The sequence below is a fragment of the Balaenoptera physalus genome (assembly GCF_965194825.1).
Source record: "Balaenoptera physalus genome assembly, chromosome: 3".
Taxonomy (NCBI): Eukaryota; Metazoa; Chordata; class Mammalia; order Artiodactyla; family Balaenopteridae; genus Balaenoptera; species Balaenoptera physalus.
Window position 1 is genome coordinate 59,308,227 of NC_138890.1, and position 24,259 is coordinate 59,332,485.

Below are 24,259 nucleotides of genomic sequence, written 5' to 3' on the forward strand. Positions count from 1 at the left end.
AATGGCGGGGGTGGGTTGGGGGGGGGGAGGGGAATCGAATCTGAGTGGAGCTGGGGAGCTGGGGGAGGAGAGGCGGGCAGGAAGAGCAGATCCCCCACCTTGGCTCTGAGTCTGATTGGCCCAAAAGTCTGTGCTCCCAACCAATTATCAAGTCTCCTCAGTCCTGGAAACCTTAGGAACAGGCGCTGCAAATCTGTGTCACAGAAGCCTCCTACCTCCCCACTCATTTCATGCTGCAGGTTGATTCAGCCCCCTTGGCAGCTCAGATGGTGCTCAACAGGGAAGACAAAGTGGTACAAAACTTCTCAGTGTTCTGTCCCAGCAACTTCCTGCATGACTTCAGAAGCTCCCACTACTTTGCTTGAACCAACAAAATTTTGTCCTCCTCAGGGAGGCAAAGCCCATGTGTTATCCCCTCCTAGGATCCCCATCCTACCAAACACTGCCAAGTTGAGAGAAAACATTTGTTAGGACCCGTTAGAGTCTTGCTCGGACTCTCCAGCAGTACTTTGAGGAGTCTCAGTGTCAGCTGATGGCCTTAAGGATTCAATTTTTCTGAGATCCCAGACTTGAGCTATGGAATGGGCATCACAGCTTGTGGTAGGGGGAACATTTCTAGGACTGATCCAGGTCACCCAAGCAAGGTGACTAGAGTCTAGGCATGGCCTCTAGGCTTTATGGTTTCATCAATTCAGAAGAAACTACTTAAAGACTCCCATAGTGGCTGTCTCTATGAATTCCTCAGCAGTAAAACAGGTTTTGATATTTAGTGATTTCACTTATTGCCTTTTCCTCCCAAAGGGGTCATGTTCCCCTGCCCCAATCTACTGAGTCTAGCTCAAATCCCAGTGGGGACTTGATTGGGAGTCCTGAAGACCTGGACAAAAAGATCCCTGCTTCCACCTTGATGCCTCTCTACTCCCTTGGCTCTTTCTTCTTTTTGCTCTCTGCTATGTTTCAAGCAAAGAGTCCCTTTCACCGTGGATTAGGGAGTAGATGATACTGTGGGGCAAAGATATTAGCTCCCCTTAACCTAGAGTTAAGGTGTTCCAGACCCTGGCCCTCTCATTTAGGAAGAGTAGAGAAAGCAGCCACCTGGGTTTAGGTGCACCTTGTGCACAAGAGCCTTCCATATGATCCACACTCCAGTAGTGTGTTTCCACAATACCCTGGCTCTTGATCACTTACTTTCAATTCTTACTCTCAGATAAGGGCATAACCCACCTCAAGTACTAATCCATGAAAACTCCCTGGTTAATTCACAAAACACTTCTAAAGCATAGCATCTACCACATAGTTACCACTCACAGAAGTGGTGACATCACTACAGGCTCTTGCAGAGAGACCAGTACTCTCTGGGACATGGCCCAGCCACATGCCTGCCTCAGAATAACCCTCAAGCATTGGCTGAGCCTGCAAAGGTCTCACCTCTAGCCCATAGAGAAGATCAGAGGGTGGGCAACTTGGGCGAACAGGTTCCCCTGCCATAGGTGCACTGGGTGACTTCACCATCATGAAGCTATCGCTCCGAGTGGGTGCAGAAGCCAAGGGTGTACAGCCATGAGAGTGGCCGCCCACATCAACAAACTTGATAGGATCATCTGACCCTAGCTGGATTCGGAGGATCCCATTGGAAGGAGGAAGCCCCTCTCTCCTTCGAGATCGGGTGAGACAGGCACAGGTGCCAGCAGGAAAGCAGGTCACTCCACAGGCAGCCCCACGCAGGCACTTCGAGATTAGTGCCACGAATGAGCCAAAGGAGACAAAGCAAATTGCCACTAGAGATACAGCCAAGTACAGGGTCAAGCGGGATTCTCCTTCCCTTGGAGCTGAAGATTCTCGAAGATCAGGGACAACTGGATGAGCGTCTTCTTCCAAGGACACCAGGAGAGTAACGGAGGTAGAGAGTGGTGGGCTACCACTATCCTTTACCACAATGACCAGCTTCTGCGGCGGGAGATCAGCTGGGATGGGAACAGCCGTCCGCACCTCCCCAGCATAGCGGGAGACTGCAAACAGGCTGGGATCTGGGGCCTCCAGGAGCTGATATGAAACCCAAGCATTGTAACCTGAATCCAAGTCCACAGCGGTCACCTTTGTAACTAGGTGTCCAGCACCAACTGATGGAGGCAGTGCTTGTGGACATAAGGAACCAGGTCGGGCTCTAGGGCGGAGCACAGCTGGCGCATTGTCATTGAGGTCCAGTACAAATAGACGAACTGTCACGGTGCTACTAAGGGGTGGGTTGCCCCGATCCCGGGCCTGCACCTCAAACTGCAGTGTCTGTGTTTGCTCATAGTCAAAGGATCGAGTAGCATGAACAGCTCCCGTCTGGGGGTTCAGAGAGATGAAGGAGGAAGCTGACACATCTCGATTTCTGGGCTCTAGGAGAGAGTAGGAGATAAGTGCATTCAAGCCAGAGTCTGGATCAGAGGCTGCAAGGGAGCAAAGCAGGTCCCCTGGGCGATTGTTCTCTGGAACAAATACTTCATGTGACCTCTGAAAGAAAGAGGGTGGGTTATCATTCACATCTGAAATATTGAGGAAAATGGTCCTGTGGGTACTCAGAGGAGGGCTCCCAGCATCAGAAGCAGTGACCATGATATCATAGCTGGATATGGCCTCTCGGTCCAAGGGCCCAGCAGTCACCAGGGAGAACTGGTTCCTGAAGGCGGACTTGAGGGCAAAGGGCAAATGGTCAGGAATACGGAGGCTCACATCTCCATTTGAACCTGAGTCGGGGTCCTGCACACTGATGAGCGCCACCACAGTGCCAGGTTCTGCGCTCTCAGGGAGAGTCCCAAGCTCTGAGGTCACTGTGATGTGGGGGGCATTGTCATTTACATCCAGGAGATCCACCCGAAGGCTGCAATGTTGCTCCATGGCTGGAGAACCCCCATCTCGAGCCCGAACATCAAATTCATAGTAATTCTCGCTCTCAAAGTCTAGGGGCCCCTGAAGGGTAAGCTTTCCATTAGTGGGGTGCAGGCTAAAGAGATTTCTCACACGATCAGGGGTGTGACCACTGAAAGAAAAGGTGACGTTACCACTGGGACCCAGGTCTGGGTCAGAGGCATTGAGCTGGATGAGCAGCACACCGGCTGGCGCGCTCTCCAAAACGCTAATCCTGTAGCTGGATTGCTGGAAGGCTGGGGCGTTGTCATTCACGTCCAGCACTGACACCCGGAGCTCCGCTGTGCCAGATCTCGGGGGGTTCCCTCCATCCACAGCAGTCAGCACTAGGCGGTAGTCTGATTGCTTTTCCCGATCCAAAGGCTTCTCCAGGAGCAGCTCTGGGACCAGGCTGCCGTCGCTGCGCTTCTTGACATCCAGTGCAAAGTGTTCATTGGAGCTTAGTCTATAGCTGCTGATGGAGTTGCTCCCCACATCTGCATCCTGAGCCTTTTCCAAGGGGAAACGCTGTCCTGGAGGAGCTGCCTCCCCAATTTCCAAGTCCAGCTGCTGCCGAGGAAATCGGGGGGCGTGATCATTCACATCCACGATTTCTACCTCTGCTCGGTACATTTCCAAAGGCCCTTCTGTTACAAACTCCAGGGGCACGATGCAGCTGGCACTGAGCCCACACAGTGCCTCTCGATCGATTGGATTCTTGATGAGCAGGGCACCGCTGTCCAAATCCACACGGAAGTGTCTTTGGTTCACCTCTCCAGCGACCTGCAGCCTGCGAGCTGCCAAGCTCTCTGCATCCAGCAGGAAATCTTGGGCGACATTCCCTACAAAAGTCCCTTCCTGTGACTCCTCTGGGACCGGGTATCGGATCTGCCCACAAACGTAACCCAGGTGGCAAAAAAGGAACAAAAGGGTAGTCCCCCGGCAGATTTCTACCCAGCTTCTCACCTTGCGGAGCATTGCTGCCGCCCACTAGTTCTCTATCTGGTCCTGAGAAGCCGAAGAAGCCGACCCGCCCCGAACGGCCACAGCAGCTGGAGACACCTATCTCCCTTTCCCCGCGCCAGCTCTGGCGCGGCTGGGCCGGCGCCGCAAGGGTTACGCGCCGTTTTTTTTGCTGGTGGCGGGGTAGATTTGTCTGCCTTCCTCCACCGGATTGGCAGACAGCGGCTCCTGGGCTCAGCCAATAGGCTAAGCAGAGAACGTCCCAATAGCAGCCGGGTAAATGCGTCGCAGCATTGGAAAAAGGAAAGAAAAAACATAAAACAAAAAACAACCCACCTATCTTTTTGCCTTCCTCCTGTTCAACAGCATTTTTTTTTCCCACGGGTTATTACCTCTACGGAGAGGCAGACAACATACACGTTTTTTTTTTTTCTAACACACCAATCCCCAGCCCACACCACCCCGCCCCTTTTCGGTGGGGAAAACAGCGACAGCCTGAGCCCTAGCAACCTGCAGCCCAGAGAGTGAGTAGCCATTTGAGACTGGTCACTTTGTTCAAGCCAATGTTGTCATCCACCAATATTCTAAATGAATAGCTTCTGCCTCAGTCTGATTGTATTAGAGCAACAGCTAATTAGAAGCACTGCCTTATACTAAAAACTCTGCCCCTCTGCAGATTATTCAGAAATATATCCATCTCTTTGCAGAAAAGGCTTACACATTAAGGCAGCCTATTAAATTTATGCAGTACACATTTTTGTTGTAACAGAAGGCGCAGCAGAAACCAAAACTCTCTTATTCAGATACCCACTGGTGGTACACTAAATTGCCATTCATCGACTTCAAGGACAGTATGGAAGGAGGTAAAGGAGGGGGGAGGAAGCCAGGAGACAGAGATGTTCCAAATCAGTAAAGAATCAGTTTGTCTGGGAGACGCTAAGGACTACATCTCACTACCTGGCAGAATGCTAGTGTTCACAGATTTAATAGCTTCCTTGAATGATTGAGATCTGCTACCAACAGCACAGTGCCTACAAATCTCCTTTATTTGACACCACTGTATGCTTGATATGTTGTCAATTACCAACAGTGACTGTTTCAAAAGAGCAAGTTTTTCACTTAGCCCTAGGGGGCCTTTTGGCAAGGGAGACTTGATCTCATCCCACCCCTACCCTGATCCAGACCCTCCCTGGAGCCTGGCTACCACCTTGCACAAATGCAGAAACACCGTTCAATTCACACTGTAGTTACCTGCAAACTGTAATCCAAGTCGCAAACACACCAGAGCACAAAGAGAAAAATCCAGCCTGATTTGGACATGAGATTTTTTAAATTCATCTGAATCCTCACCTAGGCTGCCAAAACCAGTGGCAAAACCTGAGGTTATCCTCCCCAGGCATTTTCCCAAGCCCTTGATCCTCAAGAATATCCTTCTGATGGTGAGGCCAGCAACCAACACTCTGGTCTCAAAGGGAGGTATCTGCTTTCTGTGTTCTTTTACTCCCAAACACCTAAACCTCCTCCCATGGGAATGACGGAGATGTCAATCAATCTGACCTATCAGGTGGTTATGCCAGGATTCACTATCTCAGTGGAATGACACCATTAGCCACCCAAGCTGGGTCAGTCACAATGGAGAGGAGTAAGGACGGTCATCCTTGGCTCATTCCTCTCCCTCATTCCCTTTATCATGTCAATGAATGAGTGCTGATAATTTCACTATAGTTATCTCCATCTATACTGTCACTGTGCTGGTTCAAGCATTTATCAATCTTCTCAAATACTATAATAGCCTTCTAATTTTTTTTTTTTTTGGTCTACAGTCCCAATATCCCCAATCCATTTCATTTGTGGCTGCCAGAATAATCTCTCCAGTAAATAATCTCTCCAATAAACAAACAAAAAACCCTGATGACATCACATTTATGTCAGTTCAAAATTCTGCAATGACTATCATGGATATAGAATAAAATAAAAACTCCTTGGCATGGCGTAAAGGTAACTCAAGATTTAACTCCTGCCTACTTGCTTCACTTTATCTCCTGCAAAGATTGTTTTACAAACACACTTTCTTTAAGGTTCAGCAATAATGAAAAATCATAATCCTTCTGCATGGAATCTCCTGCAAGGGTCCCTCTCTACCCCCTTTTCCCCTTTATTATTTGACAAACTACTACTCAACCTTTTGTTCTCATATGAAGCATCATCACCTCTATGAAGTCTCCCTGATTTCCCCAGGCTTAGGTGTTTCTTTTCCTTTGCTCCCACTGCTTCTTGTATTATACAGATCTCCATTATCGTTTTTGTGGGTGTGTGTGCGTGTCTGTCTCCTACAGTACCCTGTGTACCATAGCAGCAGGGACTGTGTCTTTTTATGTTTTAAAGTGTCTGGTACATAGGGATGTTCAATAAATGGTAAAATGATAATATCACTAATTATTAGTTCAACAAATATCTACTGAATACTTGTACTTTATATGAGTACTTTATACTGAGTATACATTTTATATGCATTACTTTTCACTCTTACACAATTTTGGAAGATTTTATAGATGAGAACACTGAAGATCAGAAAGGTTAGGAGACTTGTGTAAAGCTCAACTAGTAACTGCAGTACTAGGATCTCCCCACTGCCACCTCTGGTCTTTCTAGAAAGAAATAAAGCCTCTTTCTATAACATCATTTTTTTTTAATGTATTTATTTTATTTTTGGCTGCGTTGGGTCTTCGTTGCTGCGCAAGGGCTTTCTCTAGTTGCGGCGAGCGGGGGGCTACTCTTCATTGCGGTGTGCGGGCTTCTCATTGCGGTGGCTTCTCTTGTTGCAGAGCACGGGCTCTAGGCACACCGGCTTCGGCAGTTGTGGCACGTGGGCTCTAGAGCGTAGGCTCAGTAGTTGTGGCTCACGGGCTTAGTTGCTCCACGGCATGTGGGATCTTCCTGGACCAGGGCTTGAGCTCGTGTCCCCTGCATTGGCAGGCGGATTCTTAACCACTGCGCCACCAGGGAAGCCCCTCTTTCTATAACATCTTAAATCATTTTTCTACCAGTTTGTCATCCCTGTAACCATAAACTGGTCCTTTACTGATGCCTTTAATATCAAAGAACTAGACCTCTTATAGGTCTCAATCCCTTTTATTTGCAAGTTCACAGCAAAACAAACAGGCATACAATCTATATTACTAGAACTGGACGATCATAAAGCCTGAATCCTACACATCTTAGACTTGACCTTTTTATGCCAGGTATGTGATTCTCCCCTCTCTAGATTTTTAAAACACCTTTATTGAGCTATATAAATAATACATAATTATTTATATATAAATAATTATATATTATTATATATAATTCATCCATTACACATGATTCATCCCTTTAAAATGTACAATTCAATGGTTTTTAGTATATTCACATATACTAAAATGATGCAACCATCACCATAGTATAGTTATAGAAAAAAATTTTCATTCCCAAAAGAAACCCCATACCCATTGCCTAGCTCTAGATTTTTAAAGAAATAGTTGCCCAGGGCTTCCCTGGTGGCGCAGTGGTTGAGAATCTGCCTGCCAATGCAGGGGACACGGGTTCGAGCCCTGGTCTGGGAAGATCCCACATGCCGCGGAGCAAATGGGCCCGTGAGCCACAATTACTGAGCCTGCACGTCTGGAGCCTGTGCTCCGCAACAAGAGAGGCCGCTACAGTGAGAGGCCCGTGCACCGTGATGAAGAGTGGCCCCCACTTGCCACAACTAGAGAAAGCCCTCGCACAGAAACGAAGACCCAACACAGCCATAAATGAATGAATAAATAAATAAATGAATAAATAAAAAAAAAAAGCAAAAAAAAAAAAAATTGTTTAAAAAATAAAAAAAAAAAAAAAAGAAATAGTTGCCCAGGTGCCAGTCGTTGAGGAAGATTTTTTCTTCAGATGACTGAAATATCTTATGTCTTCCTTACAATGCTCTCCTAGACCTATTCTATATGATATTTTAAGGTTGGGAAATAACATCACAGAATTTTTTAAAGTTCAGTTTGGCCCAATAAGGCTGGCTGCTGGTTCTGTGAACACCAGAATAACACTTTGCTTCAAAAACATGCTAATTGATAGACTGGCAGGTCCCAGGGCAATGCTTTGCAAATTCGTCTTCACATTGAAATCACTTGGGGACCTTCAAAAAATACTGATGCCTGGGACTTCCCTGGTGGTGCAGTGGTTAAGAATCCGCCTGCCAATGCAGGGGATATGGGTTCGAGCCCTGGTCCGGGAAGATCCCACATGCCGCGGAGCAACTAAGCCCGTGCGCCACAACTACTGAGCCCGCGTGCCACAACTACTGAAGCCCACGCGCCTAGAGCCCGTGCTCTGCAACATGAGAAGCCACCGCTATGAGAAGCCTGCACACCGCAACGAAGAGTAGCCCCCGCTTGCTGCAACTAGAGAAAGCCCGTGAGCAGCAACGAAGACCTAATGCAGCCAAAAATAAATAAATAAAATTTAAAAAAAAATACTGATGCCTGTGTCCCATCTCAAGAGATTATGCTTTAATCCATCTGGGATGTGGCCTGGGCTTCAGAATTTTTAAAAGGTCCCTAGGTAATTCTGGTGTGCAACCAAGTTTGAGAACATTGTCCGTGGGAAAATGCCAGTTGTTTTCCAATCTGACCAGAAAAGCAGCAGCTGCTTCTCTCTGGCTTTCATCCTTCCTTAGCCTTTCCATCTATGCCTCTGCTTTGTCATCTTTGACTGTCTCCAGGTTTGTCCATTTCTAAAGTGTGTTTAATTAAGATTTGGAGTGGGTTAAGAACTAATAAAAAAGCATTAGTCATAGCTAAGAATTTTTTAACACCTTTGATACACTAGGCACTGTGCATATATTATATCATGCACTAATGTTATAAAACCCTTGTTACTCCCTTTTTGCATATGAAAAAGGGTCTAGAAAAGAGATTAACTTGGCCATGGACTCATAGATGGTAAGTGTCTAACTGCCAAACCCAAGGCTTGATAGCAATAATACACTTATTAGTAACAAAGTAACAGTTGTTCTCCCACAAATGGAAGTGTGTTTAATTTCACTCCAAAACAAAGACCTGCACACCATCCTGAATAAATGAAAGCTTTATCTTTTTCTCAGGATATGAATTTACCTACCTTTCACACTATGTGTATACCCAAGAAAAATGATGAAAGGATAGGAAAGAACACTTTGGGCAAGAAGAATTTTAATTTTGTACTTTATGTTCTTCTGGATTGTCTGGATCTATCTTCAAAATAAATGATTACTTTTACTTTTATAATGAATGGTGGTTACCTTTGGATTTGGGGAATATAATTAGTTTTAATTTTTTTCTTATACTTTTACATATTTTCCAAATTTTCTATAATGCACATGTATTACTATCATAACATAAAAATTTTTTGTGAGTAATGTCCACATAATTTCCAGCACTGTGCTTGAAATAAAATTTAAAGGACCCTAGAATTTTATTTCTTTCATAGAAAGTCATCTGAGCATGAGGTACAGGATCTGTGTAGTCAAAGGAAAATTATCAGCAAACCATTAGCTTTAATGCAGATGTGGCAATCATTTGAAAGATGGACAGATGAGGTAGTTTTTATATTCCTAGCAGCTGCCACTGGTTACAGGTATTCATCAGCTTGTACTCAATGCAAATGACACCAAGCTAAGCTCTGAGTGCTGAGATGGTGAGTTATAGCTTAATGGCCCTTTAGCAGGATTGGTTAGTTGCTATGGCAAGTGAGTACTGAGCGTGTGAATTGTGTCCACAGATAAGTCAATTAACTCCACACTGTGTGGGATCACAAACCACACTCTAGCTGGGCCATCCCCCTCCCCCAAAGGCATGACGTTTGATCTGGGAAAGGCCAAGTGAAAATGTGGATGCATCATTAGGAAAACATCTTGATCACTGAAAATAAAGGCGGCTACATACTTCCCTGAAACTGATGCAGGAATCGAAAAGCATTAATATCATTCCAGGATGACTTGCTAACCCTTACCTGTCCGGGAGGGGAGCTCTCTGCACCCAAGACTTGCCTATAGAACACAGGATCGAGGCTCCGCAGAGTGTTCTGGCGGCTGGCCAGTGGGCTGGCGGCACCTGGTTTCTTCAGCAGCGGGTCGCTGCGTCTCGAGTCAGTGGTGAGGTACACCTGATGGTAAAGGTGTGGAGGCATCAGGCCTCCCCGCACGGCGTCCGCGTGCAGAGAAGGCCCTGGTGTTCGGTACAGGGAGCTCACAGGGGCTCGGTATAGGTCCCTGGACTGCTTCCATTTGTAAACTTTGAATACGATCACTCCCAATACTGTGACTGCGAACCCCACGGAGACCAGGATTAAAGAGAGAAGTAGATAAAAGGTGAGATTTTTATTCTGCTCCCTGGGGGCAGAGCCGGAGGGGAACTCAGCTCGGGCTTCAGGAGATTCCTCGATTACTGACACAGTCAGGGTCGCGGTGGTGGACAGCGATGGCTCCCCATTGTCTTTGATCAAGACCGTGAGAGTCTGCCTGGGCGAATCTGTATCCTGGACTGGGCGGGCAGTGCTGACTTGACCCGTGTGAAGTCCCACAGCAAAAAGGCTCTGGTTGGGGGCTCCCAAGAGGCTGTAGGAGAGCCAGGCATTGTGCCCTGCATCCGGGTCCCAGCCTACCACACGCGTGACCACGTGGCCTGCCGAGGTACCTCGAGGCAGCATCTCCACCGAGCTCTGGCCAGGCCGGGGGTATAGGACCTGGGGGGCATTGTCATTGCGATCAGTGACAAATATGTTCACGCTGATGTTGGTGGCCAGGACAGGAGTGCCCCCATCGCTGATATGAGCTGTTAATTCGAACTCCCGCCGATCCTCATGGTCCAGGGGCACTAAGGATGATATGACGCCACTGTCACGATTTATCGTGAAATAGCGACCCACTAGCCCTATTTCAGCTCCTTGCTCCAAGAGAAAGAAGGAAAGGCGAGCATTCTGCGGGGCGTCAGGGTCCCAGACACTTAGGTTTAGTACTGGAACACCGGGGAGGTTATTTTCCTCAACGTAAACATCGTAGGAAGACTGGGAAGATTGTGGAGGGTTGTCGTTGATGTCGGACACTTGCACCTGCACTGTCGTGAGGGCTGACAGGGAGGGGGTTCCCGCGTCTCGAGCCGTGATGCTGAGGTTGTATTCTGGCACAGTCTCCCGATCCAGGGCTGCGCTAGTTTTCAAAGTAAAGTAATTCTTGAGGGAAGATGTAAGGCTAAAAGGGAGACCTGGTGGAACCTCGCAAGTCACCAGCCCGTTCTCCCCAGCATCCAGATCGGTCACACTGAGCAAAGCAATGACAGTTCCTAGGGGTGCATCCTCGGGGACTGGGCTGTACACGGAGGTGACTGTGATCTCCGGGGCATTGTCATTTACATCCACAACCTCTACCAAAACTTTACAATGTGCTCCCTCAGGATTGGCGCCCTTGTCTTTGGCCTGTATGTAAATCTCATGGAGTTTGGCGTCTTCGAAGTCCAGTCGACCCTTGACTGTCAGCACCCCAGTTACAAGGTCTAAGGAGAATAGTTCCCGCACGCCAGCGCGGTTGTGGCTGCCGAAGGAGTAAATGATTTCGCCGTTGGGGCCTTCATCCAGATCCGTTGCACGGACTTGCACAACGCGAGTGCCGGGGGGTGCATCCTCCAGGACGCGCGCCCGGTACAAGGACTGGTTGAAGGTGGGCGCATTGTCATTTGCGTCCAGCACGACGATTCGAATAGGAAGGCTGGCCGAGCGAGCCGGAGTTCCTCCGTCCAACGCTGTCAGCACCAGCTGGAGATCTGGTTCTCGCTCCCGGTCCAGGGCGCGCTCCAGCACCAGCTCCGCGTACTTGGTGCTGTCTTCCCGCGTCTGCACGCGAAGCGCAAAGTACTCATTTCGGCTCAGCTCATAGGTTTGTAAAGAGTTGCTTCCCACATCTGGATCGTGCGCGCTCTCGAGAGGAAAGCGCGTCCCCGGCGCCACAGCCTCGCTAATCTCCAATTTCATTTCGCGGGTAGGAAAAGAGGGATTGTTGTCGTTGATATCCTGGATCACCACTTCCGCGCTGAACAGCTCTAGCGGCCTCTCCACTACCAACTCCAGAGTTACGGTGCAGGAGGGCAGCGTCCCACATAGCTCCTCTCGATCCAGGCGGTCGTTCACGAACATCTCTCCCGTCTCCCAGTTCACCTCAAAGAATCTTCGGCTAGCTCCGGACACCACCCGGAGCCTGCGGGCTGACAGGCTGCCGAGATCCAAGCCAAGGTCCCTAACCACGTTTCCCACCGCGAAACCCTTCTCTCTTTCCTCCAGGATCTCATAGCGAATGACGGCGGCGGAAGCCTTATGCAAGGCACCAAGAAGAAGCAAAACTCCCACCACTCTCCCAGTGCTTACCAGTCCACCTCTCCAGGCCTCTGGGACCATCTCACTCAAAGGCAGTTCCTCTTAGCGGGGTCCAGACCGGCCCGGCTTCTTTCCTGAGAAACTTTCAGCGGGTTAACGCTCGGGCGCTGGGCTCCGAGTCGGACATGGCTTTCTGGATGCCGTTGATTTGCTCGCCGGCTATTCAGTCTCTGCCTCATCCCGCGGCGCCGAGAGGGGACGGGCCGGGGCCAGATCTCCAGCTTCTTCATTGGCCGACAGCGGCACGCAGAGTCCCAGCCAATAACTGCACGAAAAATGCGCCAGCGCCCGGCTCTCTGAGCGGGACCAGCGCTAGCGCCCGGAACTTCTCTCCTTTGGCTTCCTTCCAGAGTTTACAGCCAGAGCTCCTTGGCAGTATCCGCGCATCGGAAACCCACCTTAGCTGCAAAGCTAACTGCAGGGTGATGGAGCTGGCCTTTCTGCAAGTCTTCAAGCCGAACTAAGGCCTATTAAACACTTCAACTGCTGTCTTTAATCCCAAGAAGGGGGTTCAAACCAAACCGAAAACCACACAACGTTATCTGGTTTGTTGGAGGACTAGGTTAAACTTACCTAGCTGGACCATATTGTGGCGAGGCATTTAGCATTTCTGTGGAGGTGTTGATAATTTCAGTTATATCTTTACCAAATGAGACTGTAGAACTGCGGGTCACTTCCTCAGTAGAGAAAATCTACAGGAGCTACCATCTGTTTGGTTTAACTTTGTTTTATGAAATTTAAAAGTACAATTCAGATTTCTTTTTAAATTGGATGTTGCTGCTTAGCTCTTATTTCTTAACAACCAGGGAGCAATGTGAAATTTTTCTATTCTGTTTGTCCCAACAAACATAACCTCAATCAGAGAGCATCTCTAAAGTTTCCCTTTACTTGATCAATTTGTTTCTCAAGATCATATGGCATACCACAAAGAGAAGTTGCATTGCTAATAAAGAATAATACCTCCTCTTCACTACCCCCCCCCAAAAAAAACAAAAAAGAAAAAGAAAAAAGACCAGGTTTTATTTACTACCTGGGACCTTTATAAAATGATTGAGATATCAGAAATACAAAACCTTTAGCCACAGAATAAAGAGCCTGAAGTTTTCTGCATTTAGGATTGTAGTCAAACAAAATAGTAATGATTAGGATAATGAATAAGAGAGTCAGCTATGATATAAGTTAGAACTGAGTTGTACATCCTTAGACAAGAAACTACCCTCTAAGGGTTCCTGAGTTCCTATCTTATTAAATGAATAAGGCAGATAAAATCCTGGCACATAGTTAGTCTTAATTAATGATGCACATCACCCCATTAGATACTAGATGTAAAGAACCTCATACTATTTCTGTGCACTTATCTTGGACACCACTTTGGTTGCATATAGTCCTTTCTGAATTTTAACTGAACCTTGAGGAAGGGTGGTAGGCAGAGAGGTTAGATAGGTATATAGGAAGTAAGTATATATAGGATATTTATTGAAGAGATGAAAAGCCATATTTGACCTGTCTCTCTATGTCCTCAATACTTTCTCTGTTAAAACCTCCAGTTTTAGATACTCAAATTTGACAATTGTCCATACCACCAAGAAGGCTGATAGGTATTAGAAGATTAGAATATAGAATTTAGAACATATATAGTAGCCCAGCCACTTGCTACTCAAAGTGTGAGCCAAGGACCAATGGCATGGGCATCACCTGGGAGCTGTTAGAAATGCAGAAATGCCCCACTCCAGACCTACTGAATCGGAATTTGCATTTTAACAAAAAGCCAGGGTGATTTGAATGTACATTAAAGTTTGAGAAGCACTGATCTAGTAGGTTTTTCAGACATACCAATTTATCAATCATTTTTTCCCTATTCACCATCACTTAATTGACATTCTGGTTTTCAAAAACTAGCTTTTAAAAGCTGAAGTAGTTTTCCCTTTAACAATAAGGTCCGTAGTTTTCCTAAGACCTCTTCATAAGCCAGCAGAACCCTCCTTGGATCCATTGTTTAAAGTAGCAAGAGTGATCTTAAAATTTTAATTGAATCAGAAGATTCTCCAGCTCAAAACTTCTCAGTAGCGTCTCACTCACTACTCTTGAAATAAAATACCAAATCCTTTGCATAGTATCCAAGTTCTCAAGCCTTCCCCTTCTCTCAATATTTTATTACACTGCTTTCAGTGTGGTCATCAACCAAGCTCCTCATGCTTTTTTCTCCTAGGAAAACTTCTTTCCCTTCCTTCCCTTTGCTTTTGCTTATTTCTACAAATCTTTCAGGTCTCAGTTTAAATGTTGTTTCCTAATAGAGGTCTTCCTTAGGCCCCACTTATAACCAGGATCCTTTGTTATGCTCCCAGAGAGAACCCTATATTTTCCTTTATTGAACCTAGCACAATTTAAAATTTTATAATTATATTTTGTTTAAGCATAGTGCCTGCCTCTCCCACTAAAAAAATAAAGCTTCAAGAAGGCAGAGACCATGCCTGTTTTGATTACGACTTGCCTCCTCAGTGACTAGCACAGTAGGCACTTGATGCTTAATTTTTCCCAGCTTTATGGAAGTATGATTGACAAACAAAATGATATAAATTAAGGTGTACAACATGATGATTTAATATATGTATATATTGTGAGATGATCAACACAATATAGTTAACACATCCATCACCTCACCTAGTTACCATTTTTTAAGGTGTGTGGTAAGAACATTTAAGACCTACTCTCTTAAATTTCAAGTTACACTACAATATTGTTAACTATAGTCACCATGTTGTACATCGGATTCCAGAACTCATTCATTTTATAACTGAAAATCTGTACCCTTTGACCAACATCTCCCCATACTTAAGGCTTATTAATATAGCAATCTTTATGCTAATGGCATAGTAATCATTAAATGCAGTAAGGACTATATATATTCGCGTGTATCCATTTTCCCTAGGAGAAAGCATTTTCGGAAGATACAGTCAGTCTTTTAAGCTACCAGTGGCGCTAATGAAACTATTTCTTAACCTAATGATTTGAAAGAGAAAACACAGTTTGCCAAAGAGCCAAGCAAGGTGTGGTAATATAACTCACACTGGACATAAAACTTGCTGTCACCTATATCCAGGGGAAATGGAAGTACCAGCGTACAGGATCAATGGAATTTTCCAGTCTCTAATCTTCTTTCCCTCTCTGTTTTATAATTCCAAGAGAGTCTTAGATCAACAAGATGCAGCAAACAATTTTAAAATAGAAAGTGAATATATTATAGTGTTCAAAAGTAAGGCCTTAGTGTCAAAAAGACTTGAGTTCCAATACTGGACATTATACTTAGTAGCTATGTAAACATGAAGCTTTTTTTTTTTTTTAATTTATTTATTTATTTATATTTATTTTTTGGCTGTGTTGGGTCTTCGTTTCTGTGCGAGGGCTTTCTCTAGTTGCGGTGAGCAGGGGCCACTCTTCATCGCGGTGCGCGGGCCTCTCACTATCGCGGCCTCTCTTGTTGCGGAGCACAGGCTCCAGACGCGCGGGCTCAGTGGTTGTGGCTCACGGGCTTAGTCGCTCCGCGGCATGTGGGATCTTCCCAGACCAGGGCTCGAACCCGTGTCCTCTACATTGGCAGGCAGATTCTTAACCACTGCGCCACCAGGGAAGCCCAAACATGAAGCTTTTATTTTTAACTTTTATTTTCTTTATCTATAAAATGGGAATAATAATAATAGTACTCCTTGACATAATCACTGGTATCTCAATCTTTTATTTTAATCTTTTAACAGCTTTGTACTTACCATACAGCTCACTTGGACAATCAATGATTTTTAGCAATTTTATACAGTTACACAACCAATATCACAATCCAATTTTAGAATACTCCCATCAACCCCCAAAATCCTTCATGCCTGTCTGCAGTCAATCCTTGCTCTCACCCCCAGCTTCAGGTAGCCACTGATTGATTTTCTATATAGTTTTCCTTTTTCTAGAAATTTCACAAAAAAGGGAATTATAAAATGCATAGCCTTTTGGATGCTCAACATCACTAATTATTAGAGAAATGCAAATCAAAGCTGCAAATGAGGTACCACCTCACACCGGTCAGAACGGCCATCATTTAAAAGTCTACAAATAACGCATGCTGGAGAGGGTGTGGAGAAAAGGGAACCCTCCTACACTGTCGGTGGGAATGTAAGTTAGTGCAGCCACTATGGAAAACAGTTCAGAGGTTCCTCAGAAAACTAAAAATAGAATTACCATATGATCCAGTAATCCCACTCCTGGGTGTATATCTGGACAAAACTATAATTCAAAAAGATACATGCCCCCCTATATTCATAGCAGCACTATTCACAATAGCCAAGACATGGAAACAACCTAAATGTCCATTGACAGATGAATGGGTAAAGAAGATGTGGTACATATATACAATGGAATATTACACAGTATAAAAAAGAACAAAATAATGCCATTTGCAGCAACATGGATGCAACTAGAGATTATCAAACTAAGTTAGAAAAAGAAAGACAAATACCATATGATATTCCTTATATGTGGAATCTAAAAAAATGGCACAAATGAACTTATCTACAAAACAGAAGCAGACTCATAGACATAGAGAACAGACTTGTGGTTGCCAAGGGGTAGGGGGAGAGAGAGGGATGGACTGAGTTTGGGGTTGGTTGATGCAAACTACTACATATAGAAGGGATAAACAACAAGGTCCTACTGTATAGCACAGGGAACTATACCCAATCTCCTGGGATAAACCATAGTGGAAAAGAATATAAAAAAGAGTGTGTATGTGTGTAACTGAGTCACTCTGCTGCCACACTGTAAATCAACTATACTTCAATTTAAAAAATTTTAAAAATGCATAGCCTTTTGTATCTAGCTTCTTTCACTTAGCATGTCACACCCAACTCTTAACCACACCCTCAAAAATGTTCTGTCTCCAATGTTCCTCATCTAATAATGGACACTTCTAGTCTAGTCAAAAATTCTCAGGTCATCCTTAACATCTTTTTCTACATTCCAACATTTAATTCATTACCAGTTCATGTCAATGCTTACTACCTTCAAAATATACTTTGAGGGGCTTCCCTGGTGGCGCAGTGGTTGAGAATCTGCCTGCCAATGCAGGGGACACGGGTTCGGGCCCTGGTCTGGGAAGATCCCACATGCCGCGGAGCAACTGGGCCCCTGAGCCACAACTACTGAGCCTGCGCGTCCGGAGCCTGTGCTCCGCAACAAGAGAGGCCACGATAGTGAGAGGCCCGTGCACCGCGATGAAGAGTGGCCCCCTCTTGCTGCAACTAGAGAAAGCCCTCGCATAGAAACGAAGACCCAACACAGCCAAAAATAAATAAATAAATTAAAAAAAAAAAAGATCAGAGCTGACCAATCTGGAAAGCTGTAATCACTATGAAAATATATATATATATATATATATATATATATATATATATATACATGTATATATATATATATATATATATATATATATATATACACACATGTATATATATATACTTTGAATCTAACAATTACTTTCCCCTCTACCGCTACCACCTGAGACAAAGTCACCTTAAATACTGTCAGCTTCCTCTCTGGTTTTCTTACTTCCTTTTTTGCTTTCCCTAAACTCCATTTCACATGTGGAAACCTGAAGAATCTTTCAAAAATATATATTAAATTATATACTCTCCTTGCTAAACACAGTGCTTGGTACCAGGACTGGCTACATAATTTGCAGGACAAGCACAAAATGAAAACAGGGGGCTCCCTGTTAAAAAATTACTACAGTTTCAAGATGATGACAGCAGAGCATTAAACCAAATGCAGGGCCCTAAGGTTGGGAACCAGTATGACTGCACAGTTCACATGCCCATGAAAATGGCCTTGCCTGGAACAGAGAAGCTCTCCATAAGTATTGCCTAATATTATTTTTTAAATATTAGGTAATTACCTAATATTATTTATTCTAAGAGGATTAATAATATCAGAAAATCTTATTCATGATACTACTAAATTAATGAATTCAAGGAAAAACATATGTATTATCCCCTAAAAGCCTAAATATCATCTAGTAATCTTTGAATTCAATCTAATTTGCTGATTTGAGGAACATCCTAAGGTCAAATTAAGGGATAATTTAAGGAGAAATTATATAAAAACAGATAATCAATAGATCAACATGTATCACAATTCAGACAGGTGGGATATTCAAGGATTTGGTGGAAGCTGAATGGTTTAGCCTTAATATTTCTGTGAAGTTCATCTGAAGTTATTTATGTGAAAAAATATTTTGCATACTTTGATTTGAAAAGATGATCTATGAACCTTAAGAATAAGAAATTATTTCATTAAAATATTTTGGAACTATGATCAGTGGTTTAGAGGTCAAAGTTTAAGCAAAAAAAAAAAAAAAAGAGGTTTACCTCTCCCTTTCGTTTGAGTGATAATCTCTTCTAGTCTTGATCACATCAGTACTATTACTGTTTATTATACCACAAAGCTTAAATATGCCAGGAAACTACTCGCAAAAAATTGCTAAATTTGTCCATATGAAAATATCCCAAGAGACCTTAAGTCTCCTTAGAGAGATGAAATTTGTTTAATTTTTCCCCAGCATGCTATTATTTTGTTACCTAAATTATTATCAATTTTTTGAAACAGGTAGCCTTGTACGGCTGAGTTCTATTTCTAAACGAAGTAATTGACTTCAATATATAATGATAACTTTGAGTGAGAAAGAAGTGTGACTTTCTGATCTTTAAAACCTTCTGGCAATATAGAAGTCTAGTACATGATACAGATGCAATCTCAAATCACCGAGACAAGGATGAGGTTTTTAATAAACAGTACTGGGACAATTGGATAGCCACTTAGAAAAAAAAGATAAAATTAGTTCCATACCTCAGCACACACAAGAATAAAGTCCATATAGATCAGGGATCTAAATGTACAAACCAAAATACCATACAAGTACTAGAAGAAAACGGATGGATTTTTCTACAACCTGAGTGTGGGACAAGGCTTTCTAACTATGACTCAAAACCTAAGTGCAATATAGGAAAAGACTGATTCATTTGGTTACATAAAAATAAAGAGGGGAAAACACTGCAGTGAAAAAATACCATAAACAAAGTTGAAGGCAAATGACAAGCTAGGAGAAAATATTTGCAACTTATATCTTGGACAAAGGGCTAATATCTCTAAACATATAAATAACTTTCTAAAAGACAAAATACTAAGAAAACTCTAGAAGATAGAAAATACAATAATGAATATAAAATGTGAACAATTTTTAAAAAGATAAACTGGCTCTTAAACATATGAAAAGGTATTTAACTTCAACAGTAATGAGAGAAATTCTAATTAAAATGATTTTGAGATTTTAAAAACTGATCAGATTCGCAAAAATTAAAAAGCTTGACAACATATTCTATAGATTAGGCTATGGGAAAATAAACATTCTCATCTATTGGAATGCAAAATGGTACAATCTGTATATAGGGAAATAGTTATATCTAACAGAACTACATATGCACTTGCCCTATGACTTAGCAATCACACTTTTAGAAATTTACCCTAAATATACACCTCAAAAATTATGAAAATACATATATGGGCCAGGTTATTCATTACAGCATTATTTGTAATTGCAAAAAGACTGAAAGCTACCTAAATAGAAAACTATAGTTGGTTGAATAGACTATGATACGTACACATACAATGGAGTTTTATGAAGCTACAAAGAAAGATCTTTGTAAAATGATATAGAATGATTTCCAGAATATATTGTTAGTGCAAAAAGCAAAGTGAAAACCTTTTCTTCTGACAATGTGGAACTAGCCATACCACTATAACAAATAGAAAATTGATGAAAATATGTAGAAAAATGGTTTTAGCCATTGGCTCAAAAGGAGTGCAAGACTGAGAGAAGGGAAGCAATGAGAGGAGCCCCAGGGTCTCTGTTATTTTACCTGGAGGCAATTTTCAGAGAAAAAAAGATTGAAAAAAAATGAACAGCATTTCAGCAACCTGTGGGAAAATATCAAGTGGTCTAACATAAGTGAAATTGGAGTTCTCTAATTTTGTATGTATGTGTGTGTGTGTGTGCATGTGATAAATAGTATTCGAATAAATATAGCCCCAAACTTCCTAAATGTAAAGAAAATTATAGACCCACAGAATCAAAAAGTTCAAGTATGCTACCCCAAGTAGGATTAAACACACCACAAAGAAAATGCACCATAAAGAAAACACACAATAAAGAAAAACACACCAAGGTCCATCATAATCAAATTTTTGAAAACCATTGATAAAGAGAAAAATTTAGAAGCAGTCAGAGGAAATACAGGAGAACAAACATAAGAAAGATTGCAGACTTCACATCAAAAATAATGCAAGGCAGAAGAAAGAGGAAGAATATCTTTAAAGTGCTGAAAGAAAAAAATTGGTAACCTAGAATTCTATATCCACCAAAAGTACCTTTCAAAAATGAAAGTAAAATAAAGATTTTTTTTCAGACAAACAAAAACCTAGAAAATGTATAACCAGAAGATCTATACTACAAGAAACATTAAAGAAAGCTCTTTAGTCAAAAGGAAAAGTGACACTGATGGAAACTTGGGCCTGTGTAAGGAATCAGTGACAGAAATGATAAAAATGTAGGTTGCATGTTAAAGACTTTTCACGTTTAAATTTCTTTAAAAGATAAATGATTACCTAAAGCAAAAATAATAACAACATATTGTGGGGCTTAAAATACTACAGTAGTAAAATGTGTGGCAACAATGGCACTAAAAAACAAAGGAGGGGAAATGGAAGTATACTGTTAAAGTGGTGTAATATTACTCAAATTCTATTACATTTATGGTCATAAGTTAAAGATGCATAGTGTAAACCCCAGAACAAATACTTAAAAATCAAAGAGGATACTTAATAAACTAATATCAGAGACAAAACAAAATACTAAACAATAATCTAGAAGAAGGCAGGAAACGGTAAAAGAAGAAATTAACAATGGATGGAGAGCACACATGGGCAGTGAACAGACTCCAACTGCTGCCCCCACCGAACCAGAAGCGTGCACGGGGCTGCTGCACCTACACACACCATATCAAGGGGATAACAGCCAGCACACACTGAGGAAAGAGGCAGCAAGCACCCAAACTAAAAGCAGACCCTTGATTCCGGACAAATTGGTGGAGTAGAACTTGAGCCCAATTCCTCTCATGAAAACACCAAAATCACAACTGCTGAACAACCATTGACGAAAAAGACTGGAACCAACCAAAAAAGATATTTTACATCCAAAGACAAAGAAGAAGCCACAACAAGATATTAGGAGTAGCACTTTCATGATATAAAGAAATCCCATAGGGTGTTCCTTGGTGGCCTAGTGGTTAGGATTTGGTGCTTTCACTGCCATGGCCTGATTTCAATCCCTGGTCAGGGAACTGATATCCTGCAAGCTGCATGGCATGGCAAAAAAAAAAAAAAAGGAAGAAGAAATCCCATGCCCACTGGGTAGGCAACTCACAAACTGGAAAAAAAATTATATCGCAGAGGATCACCCAGAGGAGTGAGAGTTCTGAGCCCCATGTCAGGCTCCCCAGTCTGAGGGTCTTGCATTGGGAGGAGGAGCCCCCAGAGCATTTGGCTTTTAAGGACAGTGGGGCTTGAGTGCAGGAGCTCCACAAGACTAGGGGAAATGAAGACTCCACTCTTGGAAGATGCACAAAGATTTCACGTGCACTGGGACCCAGCACAAAGCAATGACTCCATAGAAGCCTGAGCTAGACCTACCTGCAGGTCTTGGAAGGTCTTCTGGGGAGGTGGAGTTGGCTGTGGCTCACTGTAGGAGTAAGGACACTGGTGGCGGAGGCCCCAGGGAATATTGATTGGCATGACCTCTCCTGGAGGTCATCATTTTGGCACTGAGACCTGGCCAACAGCCTGCAGGCTCCAGTGCTGGGACCCCTCAGGCCAAACAACTAGTGATGGGGAACACAGCCCCATCCATCAGCAGTCAGGCTGCCTAAAGTTGTACTGAGCTCACAGTCACCGCTAAACACACCCCTTGACATGGCCCTCCCCATCAGAGGGACAAGACCCAACTCCACCCACCAGTGGGCAGGCACCAGTCCCTCCCACACAGAAGCCTGCACAAGCACATGGACCACCCTCACCCACCAGGAGGCAGACACCAGAAGCAAGAAGAACTACGATCCTGCAGCCTGTGGAAAGGAGACCACAACCACAGAAAGTCAGACAAAATGAGACGGCAGAGAAATACGTTCCAGATGAAGGAACAAGATAAAAACCCAGAAGAACAACTAAGTGAAGTGGAGATAGGCAACCTACCTGAAAAAGAATTCAGAGATGACAGTAAAGATGATCCAAGATCTCAGAAAAAGAATGCACGCACAGACCAAGAAGATACAAGAAATGTTTAACAGAGAGCTAGAAGATCTAAAGAACAAGCAAACAGAGATGAACAATACAATAACTGAAATGAAAAATACACTAGAAGGAATCAATAGCAGAATAAATGATGCAGATGAGCGAACAAGTGACCTGCAAGACAGATGGGGGGAAATCACTGCTGTGGAACAGAATAAAGAAAACACAATGAAAAGAAAGGAGAACAGTCTCAGAGACCTCTGGGATAACGTTAAATGCACTAACATTCGCATTATAGGGGTCCCAGAAGGAGAAGAGACAGAGAAAGGGCCCGAGAAAATATTTGAAGAGATTAAAGCTGAAAACTTCCCTGACATGGGAAAGGAAACATTCACTCAAGTCCAGGAAGTGCAGAGAGTCCTATACAGCATAAACCCAAGGAGGAACATGCAGAGACACATATTAATCAAACTCACAAAAATTAAAGACAAAGAGAAAATAATAAAAGCAACGAGCATAAGGCAACAAATAACATACAAGGGAACCCCCATAACTTTATCAGCTGATTTTTCAGCAGAAACTCTGCAGGCCAGAAGGGAGTGGCATGATACATTTAAAGTGAGGAAAGGAGAAAACCTACAACGAAGATTACTCTACCCAGCAAGGCTCTTATTCAGATTTGACAGAAAAATCAAAATCTTTACAGACAAGCAAAAGCTAAGAGAATTCAGCACCAACAAACCAGCTTTACAACAAATGCTAAAGGGACTTCTCTAGGTGGAAAAGAAAAGGCCACAAATAGAAACAAGAAAATTACAGATGGGAAAGCTCACTGGTAAATGCAAGCATACAGTAAATGAAGGAAATCATCCACACACAAATATGCTATCAAAACCAGCAATTGTGAGAAAAGGAGAGTACAAATGCAGGATATTGGAAATGCATTTGAAATTAAAAGACAAGCAACTTAAAACAATCCTGTGTATATATATATGTGTGTATATGTATATATATATATATATATATATACATACACACACATATATATATATACATATAGACTGCTATATCAACCTCATGGATACATGTACACCAAAGTTCACTGCAGCACTATTTACAATAGCCAGGACATGGAACCAACCTAAATGTCCATTGATGGAGGAATGGATAAGGAAGATGTGCAATTACACACACACACACACACACACACACACACACACACACACACACACACAATGGAATATTACTCAGCCATAAAAAAGAATGAAATAATGCCATTTGCAGCAACATAGCATAATATTCTCTAGGTGCATCTAAGTGAAGTAAGTCAGACAGAGAAAGATAAACATAATATGATATCACTTATCTGTGGAATTTTTTAAAAAGTGATACAAAGAACTTATATACAAAACAGAAACAGACTCAGAGAGTTCGAAAACAAACTTATGGTTACTAAAGTGGAAACGTGGCAGGAAAGGATAAATTAAGAGTTTAGGATTAACATATACACACTACTATATATAAAATATGTAATCAACATGGTCCTATTGTATAGCACAGGGAAATGTACTCAATATTCTGTAAAAACCTATAT

At 43.1% G+C, this 24,259-nt stretch overlaps 2 protein-coding genes across 2 annotated transcripts in view; both read right to left on the reverse strand.

Annotated features, from left to right (window-relative positions):
- The window catches only part of LOC309657693 (uncharacterized protein), a gene marked incomplete at its 3' end in the record, with an annotated part of 126,622 nt that overhangs the window by 18,341 nt on the left and 84,022 nt on the right, over positions 1 to 24,259 (reverse strand). The window lies entirely within an intron of this gene.
- On the reverse strand, positions 48 to 7,367 carry PCDHGC4 (protocadherin gamma subfamily C, 4). Its single transcript, XM_082454106.1, has one exon. It carries the CDS (start codon positions 3,868 to 3,870, stop codon positions 1,273 to 1,275), a length of 2,598 nt encoding a protein of 865 aa, XP_082310232.1. The 5' UTR covers positions 3,871 to 7,367; the 3' UTR covers positions 48 to 1,272.

Excerpts from the sequence above, each read along its gene's own strand:
- PCDHGC4 (XM_082454106.1), bottom strand. The coding sequence starts at position 3,870 with ATGCTCCGCAAGGTGAGAAGCTGGGTAGAAATCTGCCGGGGGACTACC.